Below are 23,469 nucleotides of genomic sequence, written 5' to 3' on the forward strand. Positions count from 1 at the left end.
CTGCCTGTGTCATTTCCTTCCCTTTGCTCACACAGGCTGGCCTGTGAGTTCCCGGGGCTTTGCTCTGGAGCTCCGTGCGCTCCCCTGCGCAGGGGGGAGGGTATGCGGGGGATCCACTGCGACGCTACTCGACGCGGATCCCTGTTAGCCACGGCAGGCTTGAGAAATGCGAGCTGCACTCCTCGCAGATTACTGGAAGTTAAGAATCCTTAAACGCTCTGGGTTATAACTCAAACCCTACTTTTGGAAAAACCCGGCTCTTATTTTTATCCTACCCTATGCCTGCAACTATGTAACTTTTTCAAAGGCATTCGCTACATAAAAGAATCACTATGAAATCATTTCCTTTTTGTCGGTATTTGTAATTCGGCTGTGAAGATGTAATCTAAGAAAAGTTATTTAATATCTTCTACACAATATTTGAGCTGATTTATATATATTTAGCATACTTTTGGTACTTTACCAAAAGACTTGGACTTAGCTAAGGAATGTGTGACATTCTAAATATATTTTGCTTCCCCAGTTGGGCCAGGTATTGTGATGTTCTTTCTTGTTCCTGGTCTCAATCAGGTTTTGCAAAAATATTTAGTATTTTCCTAAGTCAGAAAGGGGTAAAATTTAGTGAAAGTCTCCTTTGCAGAAGTATTCATTGCTTGTATGAGCACTTCATATGAAAATGGAATGTTAATGTTTGTTTTGCCCTAAAGCAAGGTCAAGTCATTTTTGTAGGAGGTTTAGTGGGTGCAGTAGCACATTGGCCAGATACTCGATTGTGGTGGAGCCAGATCCCTGCTCTGGCTTTAAATTAATTGCTTTGTTCTTTATCACGCTGCCCCTCATACAGTATGGGAAGGATTTATTCATTTGCTGGGTTTTCTATTCCCTTTCTGTGTTATATTTCAGAGTTTTTTTCTTTAGAGCTCTCATCTGAGAGACACAAAAGGAAACTAGTAAGGATTCACATTTTGGTATTTATATTTATAATACAATATATTCCAATAAATGTTTGTGGGATGTTTATTATATGGGGCACATATTTCTTTATATATTATTGGGGAACAGAATTCTTTTTATCCTCCCCAGTTGTACCACATTTATCTACTGCTACAGAATTCAAGCTAAATCTTTGAATTATGGACCTATATTGTAATAGTCTAATACATTTTCCTTCTTGCCCAGTGTTTGAGCCTTAAGTTCCAAAGGGGAGTGTGAGATCCTTGAGGATGTACCAATCTCCCATGTAACACTTTAATTGTAAAACCAGTGTGTGAGTCTCCAGTAATGACGGCAACATCTCATTATCTAGTATGAAAATAGAGGAGAGCCTGTTTTCAAATTTGAAGATGTTTTCAGTCAGTGTATGAATATTAATATGTATGATATGAATATGTGGAAAGGCCATGCTGGGAGGAAAGAAACTACGTGGGTAAAGTTCCAAAGGAAGAACAGGGAGCATGGTGTATTCTTATTGATCCCATGTCACTTTTTAAATGTTATTTTTGTTTCCAGTGCTGGGCATCAAACCTAGGCCTTATGAACGCTAGTAGGCAAGCACTCTGTCACTGAACTACATCCCTAGCATTCTCTTGAATATCTTTTCTTTTCTCTTTCTCTCACATTTAAAACATTATTTATTTATTTTTATTTCTTCTGCATTGGTGTTTTGCCTGCATGTATGTCTGTGTGAGGGTGTGAACTACAGACAGTTTTGAGCTGCCATTGTGCTGGGAATTGAACCCAGATTGTCTGAAAGATCACCCTGTATGTCTTCTTAACTTCTGAGCCATCTTTCTAGCTCTTTCTTTCCTTTTGTTTTTGTTTTTGTTGTGATTTGTGGTGGTTGGTAGAGTTTCCCTGTATAGTCCTAGCTACCCTGGAACTTGCTGTGTAGACCAGGCTGTCCTTAAATTTATAGTAATTCCTGCCTCCCCAGAACCTAATAAACAAACTCAAACATTTAGTTAAAAAAAAAAATCTGATTCCTTAATATTTTCATTCCACTTAAACTCCAGGACTAAAATTAATTTGCATTTCTGCTCTGCAGGTACTTTGATTCATTCATAGTGTATTTTCTTGAGTGGTTCTATGCTCCAGACTCAAGCCTGTTTGACACCTTGACTTATTAGTAAAAACAGGTCATATTGTATATTGTCTGTTAGCCTCAGCAAAAGTCTAGTGGATGCTACAACTTATCCTTGTAAAGAATGGGAAATCTTTGTTTAGTTTTTTTGGCTTTGAAACTGAGCGACTATTGAAAAATTTTTTTTCTTGGACTTACTAGAATTCCCTCCAATAATTACAATAGCTGTTAATAATTCCTGGGATGTGTTTGCTAGTGTTTATTTGTTCTTTTTCTAAATATAACTTGAAGCTTAGGGGAATATATTAAAAATGGGTAAGGACTTGGAAATATTACAGGAATCTAGGGAACTGAATACAGGATTAAAGATGGTTGGTTCTGGGTTGACAATTTGGTTTGAGTTGTAATCATTATAATTTACAGAACTAGATCTGAGTTTCTATGGTTCCCAGGCTTTTAGAAGCACCTAAGAGCAGTCTCAATTTGTCTAGGCCATTCCTGTAGCAAGCTCAGCATAGTTAACTGTTTTGAGAGAATCTTGAATCACAGTTTAATAAGTTAACATGCCTATATCATGAGTAGATTTTGATTTTTTTTTAAGATTTACTTTTATGGGGTTGGAGAGATGGCTCAGCAGAACAACACTGACTGCTCTTTCAGAGGTCCTGAGTTCAATTCCCAGCAACCACATGGTGGCTCACAAGCATCTGTAATGGGATCCGATGCCCTCTTCTGGTGTGTGTCTGAAGACAGCTACAGTGTACTCATATAAATAAAAATAAATAAATCAAAGATTTATTTATATATGTTTGTGTGAATGTCAAAAGAGAGATCTACTGAAGATGGAGTTTCAGGAAGTTGTGAGCAGCCTGATGAGGGTGAGGGTGCTAGAAGCTGAGCTCGGGTCCTTTAGAAAAGCAGGACAAGCTCTTACCCAATTCAATGACCTCTCCTGCTCCTGATACTTGTTTTTTGTTTTGTTTTGTTTTGTTTTCCGAGACAGGGTTTCTCTATGTAGCCCTGGCTGTCCTGGAACTCACTCTGTAGACCAGGCTGGCCTCGAACTCAGAAATCTGCCTGCCTCTTAGATTTAGTTTTTTTTTTAAAAACTGCGTCTGCCTCCCAAGTGCTGGGATTAAAGGCATGCACCACCACTGCCCCATACTTGTTTTTAAGACAATCTCAGGGCATCCATACAAATCTCATGTGTAGAATTTTATGTAGTGTTAAATTATTTCTTTTAATGTGTAATGTGTTTTACCTGCAAGTAAGTGCGTGCCTCTGTGTGTGTGTGTGTGTGTGTGTGTGTGTGTGTGTGTGTGTGTGTGTGTGTGTGTTACATACCACATGTGTGCCTGGTGCCCACAGTCTGGAAGGGGATATCAGATCCCATAGCACTAAAGTAACATTCAGTTGTGAGCTGGCATTAGGTGCTGGGAATTGAGCCTTTGTTTTCTGGAAGGACAGCCAGAGTGCTTAACTGCTGAGCTATCTATCTCTCTAGCCCTGATTTTTGATTTTTTTTTTTTAAATGACAGTTGGGGGTGGAAAAGACAATTTAGCAAGAGTGCTTGCCCTACACACATGAAGATCTGAGTTTGAATCTCTAGCATCTGCATTAAAAGCTAGGAATGGCTTTAACTTGTAACCTCAGCACTAGGGGAGAAGGCAGGAGATCTTGAGAGCTCCTGCTTGGCTGACCAGCTTAGCTGACATGGTATACTTCCAGTTCAGTGAGAGACCTTCATTTTAAGGCAGAAAGGTAAAGAATACCAAAGACATCTGAAGTCTTGCTCTGCTCTCCACATGTATATATGCACAGGTGTGCTCCTCCACAGACATACTCATGTGCACACCCACAGACATAACACACACAAAATTAAGGATAAATAAATGAAAAATAAAAAATTATAGTGTGCAGTTGTTCACAAGAAGAGACCATTCTGTATTTTAAGAGTTGGGACATACCTAGTGGTGGCGCACGCCTTTGATCCCAGCACTTGGGAGGCAGAGGCAGGTGGATTTCTGAGTTTCCAGGATAGCCAGGGTTACAACAGAGAAACCCTGTCTCAAGAAAAAAAAAAAAAAAGCGTTGGGACACACATATACAAAACACATATGTAATATAATATAGTCTCTAGTCCTTTAAGTTAGTTTCACCAAGTATTAAAATATAATGACAAGGGGCTGGCATTAGCTTAGTAAGGTGCTTGCTATGCAAGTGTGAAACTGGGGTTTAAATTCCTATTACCTATGAAAAGCCAGGTGTGGTGACTTGTGCCTTGGCAGGTCTACAAAAGGATTCCTGGTGCCTGCTGGCTAGCCATCCTAGATGAGTTTCAGGTTCAGTGAGAGATCATGTTCCCCAAAATTTGGAGAGATGTATAGGAAGATACCTGATAGCAACCTTTGGCTTCCACAGGCACATGCACAAGACCTTCAAATGCATACCGCAAATGGTGCAAAGTGGTGATTCTATTGCTTCTTACTAGGAAGCAGTGCTTTACTTTGTAATATGCATTTAACATTTTTGAGCTGTTAGTTAACTTTGGTAGATTGTTATATCTCCTAGTAATAGAATGATAAGATTGTTATATCTCCTAGTAATAGAACAATACATATTAGTATTTAATTTTTAAACTGTACTTTTAAAAGTTTTCATTGTCTTTAAAATTTTGAGGAGGAGTTGAGACAGGGTCTCAACCTGTAGCTAGCTAGCCTGCAACTCCCTCTGCAGAGCAGCCTAGCCTGGGATTCACAGAGGTCTGCCTGCAGCCTAGCTTGGGATTCACAGAGGTCTGCCTGCAGCCTAGCTTGGGATTCACAGAGGTCTGCCTGCAGCCTAGCTTGGGATTCACAGAGGTCTGCCTGCAGCCTAGCTTGGGATTCACAGAGGTCTGCCTGCAGCCTAGCTTGGGATTCACAGAGGTCTGCCTGCAGCCTAGCGTGGGATTCACAGAGGTCTGCCTGCCTCTGCTTCCGAGTTGTAGGATTACAAGAGTCACCACTCTTGGCTTCAACCATGGTCTATGTTTTTTTGAAACTGGGTCTCATGTGGCCCACACTGGGCTCAAACTAAACTTTCCCATTAACTCTTGATTCTCCTGCCTCCATTTCCTGAGTGCTGAGATGAACAGGTATGCACTGTGCTTGGCTGTACCATGTCTTTTTAAAGTGTGTGTCTGTCCGTGCGGTTTTGTGTGTGTGTATGTGTGTGTGTGTGCTCGCACACTCGAGCTCACATGTGGAGGTCAAAGGACAGCTTTTGTGAGTCAGTTCTTTTCTTTCACTGTGGATTTAAGCATCAGGCTTGCATGGCAAGAGCTTTTACAGGCTGAGCCATTGCCCTGGTCCCTCACCCTTGTTCTTGAAGGAATAAATTTTTTTTGGATCGAAGATGGGGTTTGGTTGTGCATGCTTTCTGTAAATTATTTTTGCCAGTGAGGAGGCCAGACCTGGGATGGCTAGGATGTGATGGGATACATGGTGTCAATTTCCGAACAATCAATAAAAATATAATGGAAAAAATTTCTTTTGTCTGAATATGATCAGCACAGAGGCAGTGGAAACATATGAAATGTCATGAAGAGAAAGTAAAATCTGACTCAGGGACTCCAGCACAGACTCTTGAGTTGAACAGTATGATCAGATGACCTGGCAGAGCTAAGTAAGACAGAGCCTTGGCAAGATGAAGAAATAACATCATTAGTTAAGTGAAGACAAAAATTGAAATATTACTTTAGACTGGGTGTGGTAGAGCACTCCTTTAATTCCAGCACTTAGGAGAAAGGCAGGTGGAACTCAGAGAGTTTGAGGTAAAGCTGCTCTAAATAGTAAGTTCCAGGACTACAGAGCTACATAGAGAGACTTTGTCTTTAAAAACTGTGACCAAGCCAGGCAGTGGTGGAGCACGCCTTTGATCCCAGCACTTGGGAGGCAGAAGCAGGCAGATTTTTGAGTTTGAGGCCAGCCCGGTTTACAGAGTGAGTTCCAGGACAGCCAGGGCTACACAGAGAAAACATGTCTTGAAAAACAACAACAACAACAACAACAACAACAACAAAACCCAAAACAAAACAAACAAACAAACAAAACTGTGACCAACAAAATATTACTTTGGGGATTTGTAAATGTGGAAAAGAGATTGTGTGGCATAGTAAATAGATATCTTGTAGGATGACAATGTTTATTACAAGACATGGTGCTTCCTGTAACTTCATAAAAGGGAAGTACCTTAAAACCCTTCAGATAAAGTTCAGTGTGGAAAAGTAACTTCCTACTGGAGCTAGGAAGGAGGATATATTGCTCTACACCGTAAGTCAGAAATAAAAGAAGAAAAAGTACAAGGTACCTGCTTGCTTACAAATTCTTAGGAGCCTCTGTTTCCCTTCCCTCCCCCTCTCTTTTTGTGTGTGTACCAGGTACATGCTCATGTGTGCCATGGTGTGTGTGTGTGTGTGTGTAGGTCAAAGGATTGCTTGTATAGGGGGTCACTTCTTGCCTACCACCATGTGGGTTTCAGGAATCAAACTCAGTTTGTAAGACTTGTTGGCAAAACACTTTTCCCTGCTGAGCCCTCTTGCCCACCTATGCTTCCATTTTATAGCCTGACTCTCTCTGATCCTTGTTTCATAGGTTTCTTGTTTTGTGTGAATACATATCATACTCTTCCTAGATTACTAAATTTCTTTATAAATAACATGCATTTATTTATTTTGTGTGTGCATTGTGTGTGGGAGGGCAGGACATCTATGCCATGGTGGCATGTATGTAGAGGGTTAGAGAACAGCTTCTGGCAGTTGACTCACTTCCTCTGTGCAGTTCCTAGAGATCCAACTCAAGTGGTCTGTCTGAGAACAAGTGTCTTCACCTGGTTAGCATCTCCAACCACATGTTCGTTTGTCTGAAACACATTCTCATTTATTTGTAGCTGGCCTGGATCTCTCCATATAGCTAAGAATATCCTTAAACTCCTGTTTCTACCTCTCAAGCTAGGATTGTAGACATGCCACAACAAATGACCCTAATTTTAAAATCTCTAGTATTTTCTTCCTGTTTATGTTTTTATATTTTTTTTCTGGTAGCATATTGATCAAGATCTGATTCTCTTTATTCCTCTTTTATCCCTTATTTGATAATTTTTTCTTTACTTTTTTCTTCTGCTCACTTTGTGAGCTTTCCAGCATAGCTGAAATCTCTTCTGAAAGAATCTTTATTCTGTTAATGATTATCTAAAACCATCTATATACAGATTCTTGCTACCCACATCTTAAAAATATTTTCATACATTCGTATTTATATATGATAGTTTGTATATTGTCCAAATCAGTTTACTTGGTTTTTGTGAGGCCAGGCCTTGATCTTGATGTGATTCTCCTGCTTCAGACTTCCTACAGCTGAATTTGGAGGCATGTGCCATCATACCTGGTTTAGCTGTGTGTGTGTGTATATGTGTGTGTGTGTATTTTGAGACAGGGTCTCACTGTGTAGCCCAGGCTGGTGTCACACTTGTTGTACCTTAAGCCTCCCTGAGAGCTGCAATTACGGGTGTGTGTCACTATGTCTGTCTCCTCAGTCTATTTCTACTTTTTAAAATTACATTGTATTTGTATATTTATTCTTTTTAAATTTTAATTTATTTGTTTTTGAGACAAGGTCTTGCTTGTAGCCCTGGCTGGCCTAGAACTATTAATGGAGGCTAGATTAGACTCACAAACTCAAGAGGTTTACCCTTCCCTTTCTTCCCATTGCTAGGATTAAAGGCATGTGCCACCACTTCCAGCTTGTTTATGCTTTTACCCCAAGAGTTTATACATTCTGAAGTAGCTTTTAAATTTTTCTCTTTTTTGCTTTTTATGAGACAAGGGTCTCACTATGTAGTTTTAGCTGCCCTGGCGCTCACTATATCTAGCCATCCTCAGAGATTTTCTGCCTCTGCCTCCTAAGTGCTGAGATTGAAGTTGGGCTTTACCATTCCTGGTTGCTTTTTAAATGTTCTAAAGTGGGACTAGAGAGATGACTCAGCAGTTAAGAGCACTGGCTGCTCTTGCAAAGGACTTGGGTACAGTTTCCAGTACCCACATGTTGGCTTAGAACCACCTGTAACTCCAGTTTTAGGGCATCCACTGCCTCATTCTTGCCTCTGTGGGCACCAGGCAGGCATGCATGCACTGAAATATATAAAGTAAATCCTTTCTTAAACGCTTTCTAATGTATAATGCATGATAAATACTGAGCAAATGGTTATTGTTAATCATTAATAAAAATTCAAGAATGAATTAAACCCTAGGGTAGAATAAATAGCCCTTCCTGTCTTTTTCCACTGACCTTTTCATATTGATGACAATAACAGCCAGCATTTTTAAAGCATTACTAAGTACCATGAAAAGTAACTTGTAAGTTTTTTTTTATCTTAACGTCTCTCTATCTCAGTAATTCTCTAAAATGATGTTTTATTACCTCCGTTTCTCAAATGAGGAAATTGAGATTTAGGGAAAACACATGATTTAGGGACTCCTTAAACTCTGATGTTTCTGACTAAAAGTTCCATATTCTTGACTGCTGTCTTCTAAGAGAGCTCTTGTTTTTAAGAGTTGCTTTTATGGGATTCCATGCTGAGGGAATGCTGATAATTGAGTTAAAAGTCTCAGTCCAGGAAGCAATGCCTAAAAGAGCTACTCAGTTCATTTCTTGTCTTCATCTCTTTCTGTAGTTGGAAGCATCGTTGAAAAACGTTACTGCTTCTAGTTTTATGTTTGTCCTCATAAAATTCAACTCATAAAACCCCCGCCACACTTATATCAGCTGTCCTAAATTTCAGGCAAGAATGTCAAACCATTATCCTAGTATCTTGTTAGTACTAGGAACACCAAATAACACTGAGAATTGGTTAATTTGTCAACCTGATAAGTCAACCTTAAAATAGCAAATTCTACTTCCCTTCCCCCCTCTCCTAGAGATTGAAAGTAGGGCCTTATACATGCTAGGCAAGTGCTGGAATACTTAATACTGAAATTCTTAATACTTTCAATGGTAACATTGATACTAAAAACTTCATGCATGTTGGACATGGGATATGGAGACAGGTGGACCTCTGTGAGGCCAGCCTGGTCTACATAGCAAGTTCCAGTCCACTCAGGGCTACACTGTCTCCAAAGTGAACCAAAATTACCTCCCAAACCTCCAAAAACCCAATCCTCCCAATCTCCATGCATGTATTAAGCTCTTAATATTTTTACTGGATGCTTCTCAGACAACATTTATCTAGTACTAATCTTATTATCTTATATTGACCCTGATTAATTGTCATAGTTAGTACAATTATATATTATATGTAATAATATAAGGGAAGTTATGTGTTTTTCACATTTAAGCCAGTTTAGATACTATGCTTTAGGGCGTGTGTGTGTGTGTGTGTGTGTGTGTGTTGCTAGGATTGAATCCAGGGCCTTGCACATGTATACACCAGCCTCTGTTCTTGTTTTTAATTTTATTTTATGTGTAGGCATACATTTTTCTCAACTTACTTTATTAAGGGTTCAACCTCTCCTTTAGTCCCCTACCCACCCTTTCACCTGTGTGCCACAGCAAAACGTTATTTGATATAACTGACTTTCCAAAGAAACTAGAAGTTTCCACTTCAGTGTTTTGCTCTCATGTATACCTGTGCATCTATTGCTTGACTTGCTCCTGGAGGAGGCCAAAAGAGGGTATTGACTTCCCTGGATGGTTGTGAGCTATATGTAGCTGTTGGGAATCAAACCCAGGCCCTCTACAAGAACAGCCATTGTTCTTAACACTGAGCTATCTCTTTAGCCCTTAAAACCTTTTTTTTTTTTAATACAGTGTCTTAATTTTTTTTAATACAGTGTCTTGTTTTCCTACATTATATTCTCTTTCTTTAAAGAGCCAATAGAGAAATTGGTAGAAAAAATATAAAATAGTTGATGAAGGACCTACTTCTTCATTTGTTATTTTATTGAAGGTTTCTAATCTTTTGAGTACTAGAATTATATGTGTAACACATCTTCCCTTCTCCTTTTTTTTTTCTTTTTTTATTTTGAGACAGGGTCTTGCTATGTTGTCCAGGTTGGTCTCCAAGTTAAGAATGTCCAGCTTCAGCCTCTTTAGTACTCAGGTTAAAGAGCATGGGCACTGTACTAGACTAATAATTTTTGTATATATTTTAAAGTGGAACTATATGGAAAACTACTCCTTTTTTTCCTTGAAGGTTTTAAATTTAATTTTGTTTTTCTGAACAGTCAAAAATACCTTTATAGGTATCTTTCTTTATGTTTTTTCTGTGTCTTTCCTATGTCTCTTCAGAGCTATTCTAGGAAAAGGTTAAGAGGCAAGTGGAGTTGGAGAAGAGACCAGAATCATGCTGTGTTTTCCTTCCTTTGGTGTATTGATATTATAAGGGACAAGAATAAAGAGCAGAAGATGGACACTTTCTTTGGGTGGAGTTTTTTTTTTTTTTTTTTTTTTTTTTAACTTGCTGTTTTAAAAGGTGTGTCCTAAGTTCCCAAGTGAGTCATTTGGGGAGTATGACAATTTACCCTCATGTTCTCCTCCAGATCAATGGATACACTTATTTTCAACCTTTAAATGTTATTTGAATGGCAAAGATCTCTGGGAGAATTTTAAAGCTTGAGATTGGGCTGCTTTGTGTTCTGGATTTTGAACAGTTAGTCTTGAGAGGGTGAGAACTCTACTATTATTCCACAGTGTTTCAAGAGAAGGGGATTAAAGGAAAGCCAGCCAGTTGAAGGATATGAATTGCTCTGGCCAGGAGAGCTACCCTTTGACCTTCCTATCAGAAGTCGACCTGCCAGTAAAATTTGTAATTAGAAGCAGTATCTAAAGGTTAGCCATGTCAAACAGCTGTGTTCAAAGCAGCTACCTGAGGTCCTTTAAGATGTCCTCTTTTACACATAGTCTTTAAGAGTAAGTCTGGCTGGATATGGTTGCCAATCCTGTAAAAATCCCACTTAGACTGCTAAAACAAGAGGATGTCATGTTCTGGGCTAGCCTGAGCTGCATACATAGTGAGCCCCTGCCTTAAAAAAAAGAAGGAAGAAGAAAAGAAGGAAAGACAGAAGGAAGACTATGTCTGGGACCAGTCCTACCCCTGATTAGCTTGCTGAATTTATATTTTCATTCAGTAGTCAACTATATTGTGCTGTGCTGTTCCTTACCAACTTTTCAGGTTTTTCATGGTTGAATTCTTCTGGCATTGAATAAACTATTTCCTCTATCAGTACATTTCCAGAAGTCTGGAGGACTGTTAAGAAAACATTAAATTTCAGATTGCTTCAGCTTGACCGTAATTATCTTTTTAACCACTGTGTGACTGTCGTTACAGTGTCTGTCTTGTTATTTTGAAATGATATTGCTGTATTCCCTGTCTGACTGCATACTTGCAGTGCAGTGATCCTCTGCCTTAAGTGTAGGCATTTAGGTGTGTTCTACCACATCTGGCTGAGCGTCTGTCATTTTACTCCTTGGAATATTAGTTGTATAATTTGTGGACATAGTGCTTTATTGGTCTGTATTGAAGTATCTTAGCCCACATGCTCTCTTTAAATACAGATGAACAAGAGGCATTAGACTCGATCATGAAGGACCTGGTGGCCCTCCAGATGAGCCGACGTCCCCGGGTATCTGGATATGAAACCATGAAGAACAAGGACACAGGTCACCCAAACAGGCAGGTATGTGTGGCTCTGGTAGAGCGTAACTTAATTTATTGGGAAGGGTTTTTAAATGAGGAATATATAAGAAGCTAAGGCTACTCTAATACTAGGCTTGAATGCTGTTGGTCCCTTTCACACTTCTGTTAAATAGTTAATGATATGTAGCAGCCTGGTATGGGTCTAAGAGCTGGAGTTTTTGGCATAGCATTTCATCTATGAAGAATAAGAGTAATTTTTTCTTTTATTATGAAGTCTATATTCATGTAATTCTTTTGCTTTTATGATTATTTGGCAGATCATATCATGATTTGTAACTTGGGATGTCTTCTGTATACTGAGGAAAAAATAAGTAATTTTCACATTAGCTTATGTAAAGCATAATTAGGAAAGGTAATTCATTTATTAAGTATCATATAACATTTTAAGAGCAATGCTGAATGATTTTATTATTGTTTCTCATTATTGGCTTGGGCATTTGAGAGTGTCTTTATTGAGAGTCATGTGCTTCTTAGGAAAACATTTCCTATTTTTGTTAACATTTAAATTTATATGATGTTGAAATTATCACATGTCTAGTATCACTTATCATCCTGTTTCCTGGGTAATATGGCCTTCAAAGAAGAGTGGATGGATAGGGTCCCACAAAATCTAATGGATGTGTAGTGCTCTGTGTAATGGCTGTAGTATCTAAGTATATATGCTTGATGAAAATTTGTCCAGGACATTCTCCTTGTCGGTCTTCCTATTAGCTAACCTCTTCTCATTTAACTTCGTCTATCCGCTGTTCAGAGTCACAAAGAAACTCTAAGACTGCAGAACTTCGTTTTATCCGTGGTCTGCTAGATATACCCTCCCAGAGTATTTCCTGCCTTTAGGAATTTTAGTTCCCTGGGGGTTAGGGGAGTGTTTTTGTTCCATTTTAAAAAGATTAGTTTAGAAAGCTGCCTCTATTGTTGTGATTATCTTACAGAACTGGGTGAAATAACAAATTAGGACTCATTCTTATACTTTTTATACATTAATCTGTCTAATTGTGTGGCTTCCCCTGTGCTGTAATTTACTTGTATTCAAAGCCATGTTGGGAAGGAACATTTTACCAGAAGTGAGTCCCCTCCCCCATGGCTTGAGTCTAATGACTTCACTTTCCTTCCTGTCTTCCTATGTGTGGAGTGTGCTTGCTAACACAGCTACAGTTAGCTGATCTTTTCCAAACTGGACTGTCGGCATGGATAGCAGTTAATGGGTGAAGAGAACCACTCCAGGAAAAGGCCCAGAGATAGCTCCAGATAGTTTCATAGGAATCCCGCTTAGAGCTTAAAAGCTGTTAGCTAAAAGTCTTGCTTTATAAACAAAAAACTGCCTGTTGCTGTACAGAGAAGCCAGTGGCTCTGAAGATTGTGGAATGGATTAAGTATCTGTTAGAAAGCAGTCATAGCAAGACCTGTTGGCTCTTTGGCACCACAATTTACTGAATAACACCAAACAGTTTTCTCTTGTGTGGAGGATACAAGTTATTAAACTCAGATTTTTTTTATTTTTAAAGAAAAAAAACCATAACGATAGCAGCTCAGCCCTTCTGAGCAGCCCCACAGTAACCACAAGCTCATGTGCTGGGGCCAGTGAGGAAAAGAAAGTTTTGGTAAGGACCCAATTACCTGCGAAAGATGATACATGCTTTTAAACTTGCCACTAGTGCTGGAAGAGGTCATTGGTTAGTGTGACTCAAATTTGTCTTTTTGGGACCATTTCTCACAATAATATTACTCATCAACAACCTCTGTTAGTGCTGTCCAAAGATTCTGTGCGGTGAGGAATGTTCTACTTCTATGTTATCCTGTATGGTAGCCACTGACCACATGCAGTTGTTGAGCAGCTGGATTTTCTATTTTCTTTAATCTTAATTAAATTAAATAGCCATATGTGGCTTGAGGCTTTTGTATTGGACAAAAACAACTTTATGAACAGTATAAGGCCCTTTTTCTGAGGGTTGGGGTGGTATGACAAAAAGATATTACATGCTTAGAAATCTATAGATTCATTGGCAAATTCATGCCTTCTATATGTTATTAGTTTCTGCATTGTGATAAGCTTATTAATGAATCATCTTTAATATTATATTCTTGGGTGTGTGTAAAGCAGAAGAACTGACATGGCTGTTTAAAAATTTAAGCTTAAAGATCAGAGATGGTTCAGTTGGTAGTGTGCATGAGGCTCAGTTCCCAACACAAAGAGGTGTTATGTGTGTTTGATGGAAACTCAAGGTTTTATGCTAATATTTGGTAAAATGGCAATAAAAATATCAAGATACTTTTTTTTTTTAAAACAAACTCAAGATTGTAGAATGGTTTCTTTTGGGAAATGTAGATGTTTCTGGAAAATCTTTAGCAAAATCTTGAAGACAAAAGTACATTTCTAAAAAATTGAGTGAGATGGGGTACAGGAGATTCTCGGGAAGATGTGTTTATAGGTTAATGTAATGGAAAGAGCCTGACAATATGAGTCATTTGTTAATACAGATCTTTATAATTTATGGAGTGAATCATCACTTATTATTATTATTTTTGTTATAGTAACTTAGGTTTGAGATAGTATAGTGTTTTGGGGTTTTGTTTGTTTGTTTTTATTATGTTTACTGGTGTTTTACCTGCATGTAAGTCTATGTACGTAGTGTACATTGCTGTTGGAAGAGGAGGTGGATCTTCTGGATATGGAGGTATGGATGGTTGTGAGCCACCAGGTGGGTGCTGGGAATTGAACTCAGGTCCTGAAAGAGTAGCCAGTGCTCTTAACTGGTGAGCCTTCTCTCTAGCCCATAAAATAGTTTTTTCGTTACTATTTTGTTTTCTGCCAGAGGTCTGTGTTTAAGAAAAGAGGGCATGAAAAATAAAAACCTAATTTAAATAGCTGAGATGCCAAATTAGACTAAGAAATGTTAAATTCGGGTAAAGATTCAAACCACAGAGTTGAAGCTAAAGCTAAATCAAGTATTTTGGCTGGTGGGAAAAATTATCTATTCATGAGTAGAGAACAATGTTGGCAGAGACAAATAGCCCTTCAGTGTGAGAATGGCAATACCAAGTTGGCAAAGCAAGAGAAGCCAAAAGAGCTGGGTTCATTGATAGAATTTTTTGGGTCTGAGGCCTGGAAGAACTAGAAAACCTAATTCAAATATCTGCTTGACAGGACTCTAGACATCCACTTCCCTAAATAAACAAGCTTTCTAACCAGTTAAAAGAGAAAATACATTTGAGTATAAATATGTATTCTAAATAGTTAAGGGAATTCATGGGCAGTGGGGTCTCAGCTGTAAACATCTGTTAGGAGATAAGTTTGTGGGTTTTTTTGTAATTTCCATTCTGTATGTTAGGTCCCTGGAAGCCAAGAGCATAGTAAGATATGGCTGAACATCTTGGATGTATGACACATCCTGTGCATGACTTTACAGTCTTTGCTACATAGCATCTCTTTAGCACTCATCAATTCACAGTTCACTACTAATGGTTGCTAGTTGTTCATGGAACTGGCAGCTTAGTGTAGTGAAAAGTACACCATCCAGCAGTCCCAGGCTGTTAATCACTTGTTGACACAGAATTTTATGATAGCAGTTAACAATGTCAGTGACTATAAACACATATATAAGTAACACTTTACGGTTTGTGGAGCTTTCACACAAAGATTTGGAGTAGAGCCAGGAAATAAACAGACCTGTTGATTTCTAGTCACAAAAAGTATACTGAATGTAATTCAGATAGCTTTTGTGAACCTCAGTTTTTCCATATCATAAAATATATAAATATAAAGTTGTAGTAATTATATAATTTCTTCTATGTTTTAGTATTATGGACTTGAGCTTTGGGGAAATTCAGTTTCTAACCAGAACTGTGCATGTTGTTGTGGAACTAAAAGTCTTAGGGTTTTGCTGCCTTATTGGCTTGTTGTTACTATCTAATTGATGGTCCTTTGCAAACTTTTGACTCTAGCCGAATTTCTGAAGATCAAATTGGAGGAAGAAACATAATCCCTATTTGCATGAATTCTATTTCTTAAATCTTACTAATCTTCTCTATGCTTGCATAGATTCCAAGGTCAGGATCTGATTCCTCAGGTACTCACTAGTGGATATGTCTGGATGGGAAAGCTGCTTTCTTCGTGGCAGGCACAAGCAGGGCAGGGCCTTAGTTTCCAGTTCCAGACTAGAGAATTTTAGGAGAAGTTATCCTTACCAGGCCAGAGACAGAACTATAGAAGAATTTTAATCTAGCAACATGACTGCTCTGGCAAGGGTTCACATCCAAAGACCTTCTAGATCTATGTGATCTGGCTGGAATGCAGGCATGCCCTTATTACATACTTTCGATCTCTAACAATGAAAGTAAGGTTAGTTTGTAGAAGGAAGCCACCATATTTGAAAGTGATGTCTAATTAAGGGGCAGATAAGATGACAAATCAGAGAAAGATTTGGTGAAATGAATCAGAGATAGGATATGCCCAATGCACATGAGAACATCATAGGAAAGAGAGGCTACTTAAGAGCAAACAGAGAGAAGAGGAGGGGGAGAAAGAAAGAAAGAAAGGTGTGGTGTGTATGTATGGCAGTTGAGCACAGACAGTTTTACAGAGACAGGTTTCAGAGAGAGAGAACAAGCTAGACACAGGTGAAGACAAAAACCTGAGAATGAAAAGGAACTAGAAGATTAGAACATATTGCCAAAGTTAGTATGATGCCAAGCAGAGCAATTCAGTCAGAAGCTGAGAGAGGCTGGATTGAATCAGTCAGCTTGGAAGATTAGATTGTATGGTGGCTAGATGTTTCCAGGCGTAGGCCTGGGGATAGTTAGAACAGAGAGAAACACTCTGGGCTCAGCCCAAGCCACATACATATTCACATAGCTGGAGTATGGCTCTCATATCATCCCATCATCTGAGTAAATAAAAGCATCTTTCACACTGAATGAGCTGTTCCTGTGGTAGACGAACTCATAACTCTTCAGAACTCCTTTTCTCTTATAGAGATTGCTGATGAGGGCTGACCAGTGACCATGTGAGCCTAGAAGTGCTGCCATTAATTTCTTATGACTTGCCAACATTTATAAATAAAAAAAATCATTTTTGTTTCCCTTTTCATTTAACTTATTTACTATCTTTGGCAAAAGGACCACAGCTCCAAATGTGTAAGGAACCACCTAAACACACAGCAGATAGTTTGCTGTGATGGCATATGCCTTTAATTCCAGAACTAGAGAGGCAGAGGCAGTCAAATATCTGTGAGTTTCAGGCCAACCAGGGCTACATAGTAAGACCCCGGTATAGGCATATATTTTTCACAACCTACTTTAATAGCATTTAACCTCCCCTCTAGCCTACCACCTACCAGAGGCAGTGGAAAAGAAAAGTTATTAGGGAAAGTGGACCTGTTTGGAAATAGTTCTTTGGGATGATTCCAATCTTCATTGTTCTCAGTTCAGTCCACTAGCAAACAGCAAACACAAATCACCAGCTGCAGTCTGGTCCGTGTGGCAGACATCACACACGAATCAGTAAAGCCAGTTCAATCCAGAAGAAATCGTGAGGCTCTCCAGTGGGCCCAAGTGCTGAAGTGGCAAGAAGCCACAGGGATCTCACGAGAACTTCTTCAGTGGGTTTCTCTCTCTAAAGTCACCACAGTTGAAGATCAGCAATACATCTTAAGGTGAACCAACACATGCGTTCAGTCAGCAAAGACTAGCAAGCAAACCAATACTCAAGCTTCCACTGTCTGTGGGATCATATTTATATTCTTTCTAAACATCACATGTCTGCTTTACCAAAACATTCTTTCACCTGTCTGCCCCATCATTATAACCTAACTAACTCTCCAAAGAAACAAGAACTTTCCAGTTTACCTTGGCATTGTTTGTTTTAAAGAGCAACTATAGGAAGAAGGGACAGTGTAGAATTAGAAGAACAGGTACAAGAGAGGATTACCGAGGGGCAGTTGACAGTGATTACTTAATAAACTCTGAGCTTTTTAATTCTTAGAGCCTTTTTGGAGTCCATGTGCAGACTTGAAATCATTTCTGCTTAAGTTTGGTATTATTGTCAGTTTTTCATATTGTCCTTGTTGGGCTTGAACCAAACTTGAGGCTTGCCCTGTCAGCACTGCCTTTGGACCAGGGACTTGATTTGCCTGAACCTGAATTATATTTGCTGTGTTTGTTGCTTTTGTGGGGTTTTTGTTTGCTTGTTTGCTTATGTCTTAATTAGGGTTTTATTGCTGTGAAGAAAAACCTTGAGCATGACAACTCTTACAAAGGAAAACATTTGACTGTGTCAGGCTTACAGCTCAGAGGTTTAGTCTGTTATCATCATGGCAGGAAGCATGTGGAATGCAGGCAGACACGGTGCTGAAGAGGGAGCTGAGAGTTCTACATCTGGATCCAAAAGCAGCAGGAAGAGACCGTGAACCACTAGGCCTGTCTTGAGCTTTTGAAACCTCAAAGGCCTCCCTCTCCCCAGTCATATACTTCCTTCAACAGGGCCACACCTCCAGTAATGGCACTTCCTAAGAGTTTATAGGAGAGCATTTTCATTCAGACCATCACAGCTTGTTTTTAATTTTTTGAAATAGGGCCCCATATAACCCAGTTTGTTTTGAATTATTTCATAGCAGAGGATGATCTTGAACTTGAATCCTCCTGCCTCCATCTCCCAAATGGTAGGATTATAGGCAGGTGCCACCACACTCAGTTTCATGGTACTGGAGATCCAACCCAAAGCCTGTGTATGATAGTCAGGCATTCTACCTACTGAGCTATACCCAATCCTGAGTATTTGTGTTGGATTTTTTTTTTTCTCAGTAACGTTGGCACCTCTCTAGCCAGTTTAATATATGTCTATAGTCAAGCTTCTTTAAGACACCTCCCTCAAAATGTGCTGTGTTTTGGGTACCCCAGAAATCACACAGTACTGGGAAATGGGAAACACTAGGGAAAGAGGGAGGGAAGGAAGAAAGGAAGATAGCCATGGGTTAATGCTTATAACCCCAGCATTCATTCAGGAGAGGTGGGAGGATCACTATTTTATGCCAGCCTGATCTATATAGTGAGACCTTGTCTTGGAAAAAAAAATAAGGGTTGGGGTGAGAAAAATGAGAGGGAGGATTTAAGAGAAATGATAGCTGGACTTGGCTGAGTATTATGATATCGTATAGAGAGTGAGAGAGAAGCTTCCACATCTGTAGTTTTGAAAAACCTAAAAAATTCTGTAAAACTAAAATTTTAGGGTGTTTTGTTGCTGTTATTTAAATTTTATTTATTTTTATGTATATGAGTATTTTGCTCATGTGCCTGTGTGCCATGTGCATGACCGATGCCTGATATAATGGAGTTATTGATGGTTGTGAATTACCATGTGGTGCTGGGAATTAAACCCAGGTCCTCTGGAAGAGCAGGTAGTGCTCAGTCTCAATGTTTTGTTTTTATTTGCAGAACTCATTTGACAACAAACCATGTACTGTATTAGCAAATAAACCTTGGCTCTCTGTGGCTCCACCTGGCGTGTTCAGTATGAGGGGAGGATAGCTTTCTCCGCAGTCACTAAAGTCATGCTGAGTGAGGCAGGCGCTACCTTGAAACATCCAGCTGCCAGAGTTCTGTCCAGCTGTGCATCAGAACCACACACAGCTAACTTCTGGAAATAACGTGAGAGTATTCTGCCTTGACTGTAATCATATGAAATACAGAGTGCACACCATGCTACCTTTCTAAGTCCTAAATGTGCAGTCCAGACAATTTTGCTTCCAAGTATTTTGGCTAAAAGATAGTGGCATTTTTGTAATCATTTATTGAGAATTTGTATGTCAGATATCATTTGAATCTCATTATGTGATTATATAATTTAAAATTTTGAAAAGTCTATCCAGTAAAGTACGATCACCAGTCTTACTTTACAGATGAGAAAATTGAATCACAGATTTAAACAAGAGCAAGGTTTGCACAGCCAGGAAACTGTAGGATCAGAACTTAAAGAAGGTAGTTTGACTCCTATGCTGACATTGAAAAAAGTTTATGTGTTTGAATATTTTGCCTGAATGTATGTATGTGTAATATGCACATATCTGGTCACCAAGGAGGTCAGAAGAGGGCATCAGATCCCCTGGAGCTGTAGTTGTAGGTAGTTTTGAGCCACTTGTGGGTGCTAGGAACTAAATCCCAACCTTCTGTAAAAGCAATAGGTGCATTTATCCTCCAAGCTGTCTCTTCAGTCCCCAATACTATCTTAATATTTTTGTTGTTTTTATTAGTGAATTTTATTTAAAATTTTAAATGCAGTCCTTTTTTTTTTCTTTTCTTTTATTGGATAGTTTTTTTGTTTATATTTCAAATGTTATCCCCTTTCCCGGTTTCCCCGCTTAGCCCATCCCCTTCTCCCTCTGCTTCTATAAAGGTGCTCCCCCACCCACTTACCCACTCCCACCTCTCCACCCTGGCATTCCCCAACACTATCTTAATTATTAATTTTTGTTTTTTTAAAAACAGAGTCTCCTGTAACCATGGCTGTCCTGGAACTCACTATGTAGATCAGTCTAGCCTTGAATTCATAGAGATCTACCTGCCTCTGCCTCTGCTTCCTGGGTTCTGGGACTAAAAGTGGCTACTGTAGCTACTTCTTCTAATTGAGAGGGCACAGGGAGGAGAGGGAAAGGGAGAATGTGCCTGTGTGTGTGTGTCTGTCCATCCATACATCTGTCCATCTGTCTGTTTATGTGCCTGTGTCTGTACGTCTGTGGAGGTCAGAGGGAGTTGGTTTTCTCCTGCCATGTGAATCCAGTGGTTGTTAGACTTGGCATTCCTCTGGGTTCTCTCTCTGGTCTCCAGTGCTACCTTCTTAATGAATTCATATCTGCTTTAAATACATGTAAAGGAGGTGAGGTTTTGCTTCTTCTTAGATTGGGGTGGGCCTAGGAATATGAAAATTCTGTTTAGAGGTTGACTGAAGAGAAGGTATTGAGAGGAGCAAAAAGCCAGAAAAGCCAGAAGGCTAAAGCCTGGGTGGTCACATGTTGGGAAAAGGATAAGAGAAGCCATGAAAGAGGAACCAACCAAGGAGCAGAAGTGGTTAGAATACTGTTAAGTTCTTTAGGCTGGAACCAAGTCACAGAAGTCAGAGGAGACTAGGTTTAAACTAAGTCAAGGAGAATAGTGAGGGGTTGAGCATTAATTATCTTTATCTGAACTTATTTGTGGCTGACAAGAGAAACTCAGATTTGGGAGTTAGCTCAGATTAGTCTATCTGGGCAAAGGATGATCTCCATTGAAGTCTGCATTCAGTTTTATCATAACATCACAAAAGGCATCTGTTTATACACTGTTTCACTAGTCATGGGCTTGCTTAGACTTTGGTGGGAGTGATTTGGGGTTTGGAGTAAAACTTGAGTGCCCTTTTGCACTGATTTAATGTAGAACAATGCTTGAGTTATGGCCACCCTGGAATAGATTAGTTCCTTCAGTTTGATGAAGGGTCTGAGGAAGGTTTTTATAGGGGTCTTGGGATAGACCTCAGGTTTGGCTGCAGGCATCTTTATCAGCTGAACCATCTCACTGGTGTCTGAATCATCTATCTGTCTCTGATATTCTTTTATTCTAGTTTAGTGATTCTTAAGGTATGGCCTAGAGACCCTGTAGGACACACTCCTTTGGTCCTTTGAAAGACACTGGGAGTATATGGAGTTAAAACTGTTTTCATAATAATACTGTGATGTTATACCCTGTTTACTCATCCTCATAAGGATGTATAGGGATTTTCCAGAGGCTTCATGATGTAGGTTATTACAATAGATTGAAAGCAGAAACAGGTATGATAATCCTGCTATCGTAGGCCATGCGTTAAAGAGATCTGCATTCAGTCACTATTTTTTGAAATTTTAATATTTTACATTAAAAGTAAACACATTAAGATCTTAATTACTATTATTAAGCAAAATATAAGTTTTTACATATGAAATATCTTTGAGAGTGGCAGTAATTTTTAAGGTATGTATTAGAACCAGTATTCCATTTCAAGAATTGGAAAGGAATCCTAACTTTATAATCCCCTGGGCAAAGGAAGTCCTTTCTTCATACTTCTTCCTTCCAAACTCCCTTCCTTTTCTGCTGTCTCACTTCTGTGTGTTCCTCATCTTTAGATGCCTAATGCCCTCTTTCTTCCCAGCTAGTCTATTAATTTGTCTTTTTCAGAATACTTTTCATTAGTTGATTGTGAACTGTTTTCCTCATTCATCTGTTATTTACTGATTTCCTAGACAGTATTACTTTCAAAACGCTATGCCTGTTTTCTTCTTCTCTGATATCTCTTTCCTTTGCCTTTCATTTTCAGATTCCCTCAAGGTATTTGCAACTAACTGGACAAAAGCCTATACCACCACACCTAGTTTCCTTTTTTTTTTTGTTTTTTGTTTTAAGATTTATTAATTGTATTTATGAATACACTGTAGCTGTCTTCAGACACATCAGAATAGGGCATCAGATCCCATTATAGATGGTTGTGAGCCACCATGTGGTTGTTGGGAATTGAACTCAGGACTTCTGGAAGAGCAGTCAGTGCTCTTAACCCCTGAGCCATCCCTCCAGCTCCCCCAGTTTACTTTTTATTTCTGACATTTACACTCGGTTTTGTTCTTATATACATCCATTCATTTAACAAATTTTACTAACCACACTTATAATATGCCATTATTTTGTTTGGCACAGGGGTACAGAAACTAGATAAGCAATCCTTGCCTTTCCAAAACTTACAGGCTATCTGAATAGTCACATTGGATTAAATTAAGTAGGAACAATATCTAAGGTTATTTGTGTAATTTCCTAGTTTACTGGGGTATCCTTGGTAGGACTGTAGGAAATGAATGATAAAGCTAACAGCAGCAGCTATAGAAGCAAAACCCATTTATTAACATGTTTATACTTCATGTCAGATATTTTCCTAATATTATCTCATTTAGTTCTCATTGCAACTCTGCAAGGTATATTTAGCCCCATTCTGCAGTTGTAAACACTGAGACATAGAAATGATAAGCATGTTTTGTTTAGCTGAATCAATCAGCCAAAAAAGAGTAATATTTTATTATTTATTTGTGTGTGTGTGTGTGTGTGTGTGTGGGTGTCCATATGCCTGAAGTTAGAGGCATCTCCTGGAGCTGGAGTTACAAGCAGTTGTGAGCTACCTCCTGTGAGTGCTGGTAATTGGACATTAGTTGTTTTCAGGAACAATACATGTTCTTAATCTCTGAGCTGTAGCCGCAGCCCCAAGAAGTAAAGGTAACATGGGCAGGTGGCAGTAGGTAGAGAAATTCAGAGTCAGTTGTAGAAATAATGAATGTGTAAAACTAGAAAGCTATTGTATCAGGGTAGAGCAGCCAACCAGGAGTAGGCACTTAGGAATTTTGTTAAAGTGTTTGGAAGCTGGAAAGAGAGTTCAGCAGTTGAGAGCACTTGCTATTATTTCAAAGGACCTGACTTTGAGTCTCAGCACCCACAGTAGGCAGTTCACAACCACCTGTAACTCCAGTTGCAGGAGGATCCAGTGTTCCTGGCCTCCAAATATACCCACACCCATGTGCATATGCCACATAGAGATATATACACAAAGCCATAATTAAAAATAAAAAATAGCCAGGCGGTGGTGGTGCACGCCTTTAATTCCAGCATTTGGGAGGCA

The 23,469-nt window shown here is 39.1% G+C and overlaps 1 protein-coding gene across 2 annotated transcripts in view; it reads left to right on the forward strand.

Annotated features, from left to right (window-relative positions):
• Map3k3 (mitogen-activated protein kinase kinase kinase 3) overlaps window positions 1-23,469 on the forward strand; it is a 71,022-nt gene that overhangs the window by 801 nt on the left and 46,752 nt on the right. The window contains exons 2-3 of one of the 2 annotated variants that reach the window (XM_031350605.1): window positions 11,672-11,793; window positions 13,319-13,414. In XM_031350605.1, the coding sequence (XP_031206465.1) occupies window positions 11,672-11,793; window positions 13,319-13,414 (218 nt within the window). The remainder of the gene's footprint in view (window positions 1-11,671; window positions 11,794-13,318; window positions 13,415-23,469) is intronic. The other variant, XM_031350603.1, reaches the window with a different exon arrangement.

The sequence above is a fragment of the Mastomys coucha genome, unplaced genomic scaffold (assembly GCF_008632895.1).
Source record: "Mastomys coucha isolate ucsf_1 unplaced genomic scaffold, UCSF_Mcou_1 pScaffold5, whole genome shotgun sequence".
NCBI lineage: Eukaryota > Metazoa > Chordata > Mammalia > Rodentia > Muridae > Mastomys > Mastomys coucha.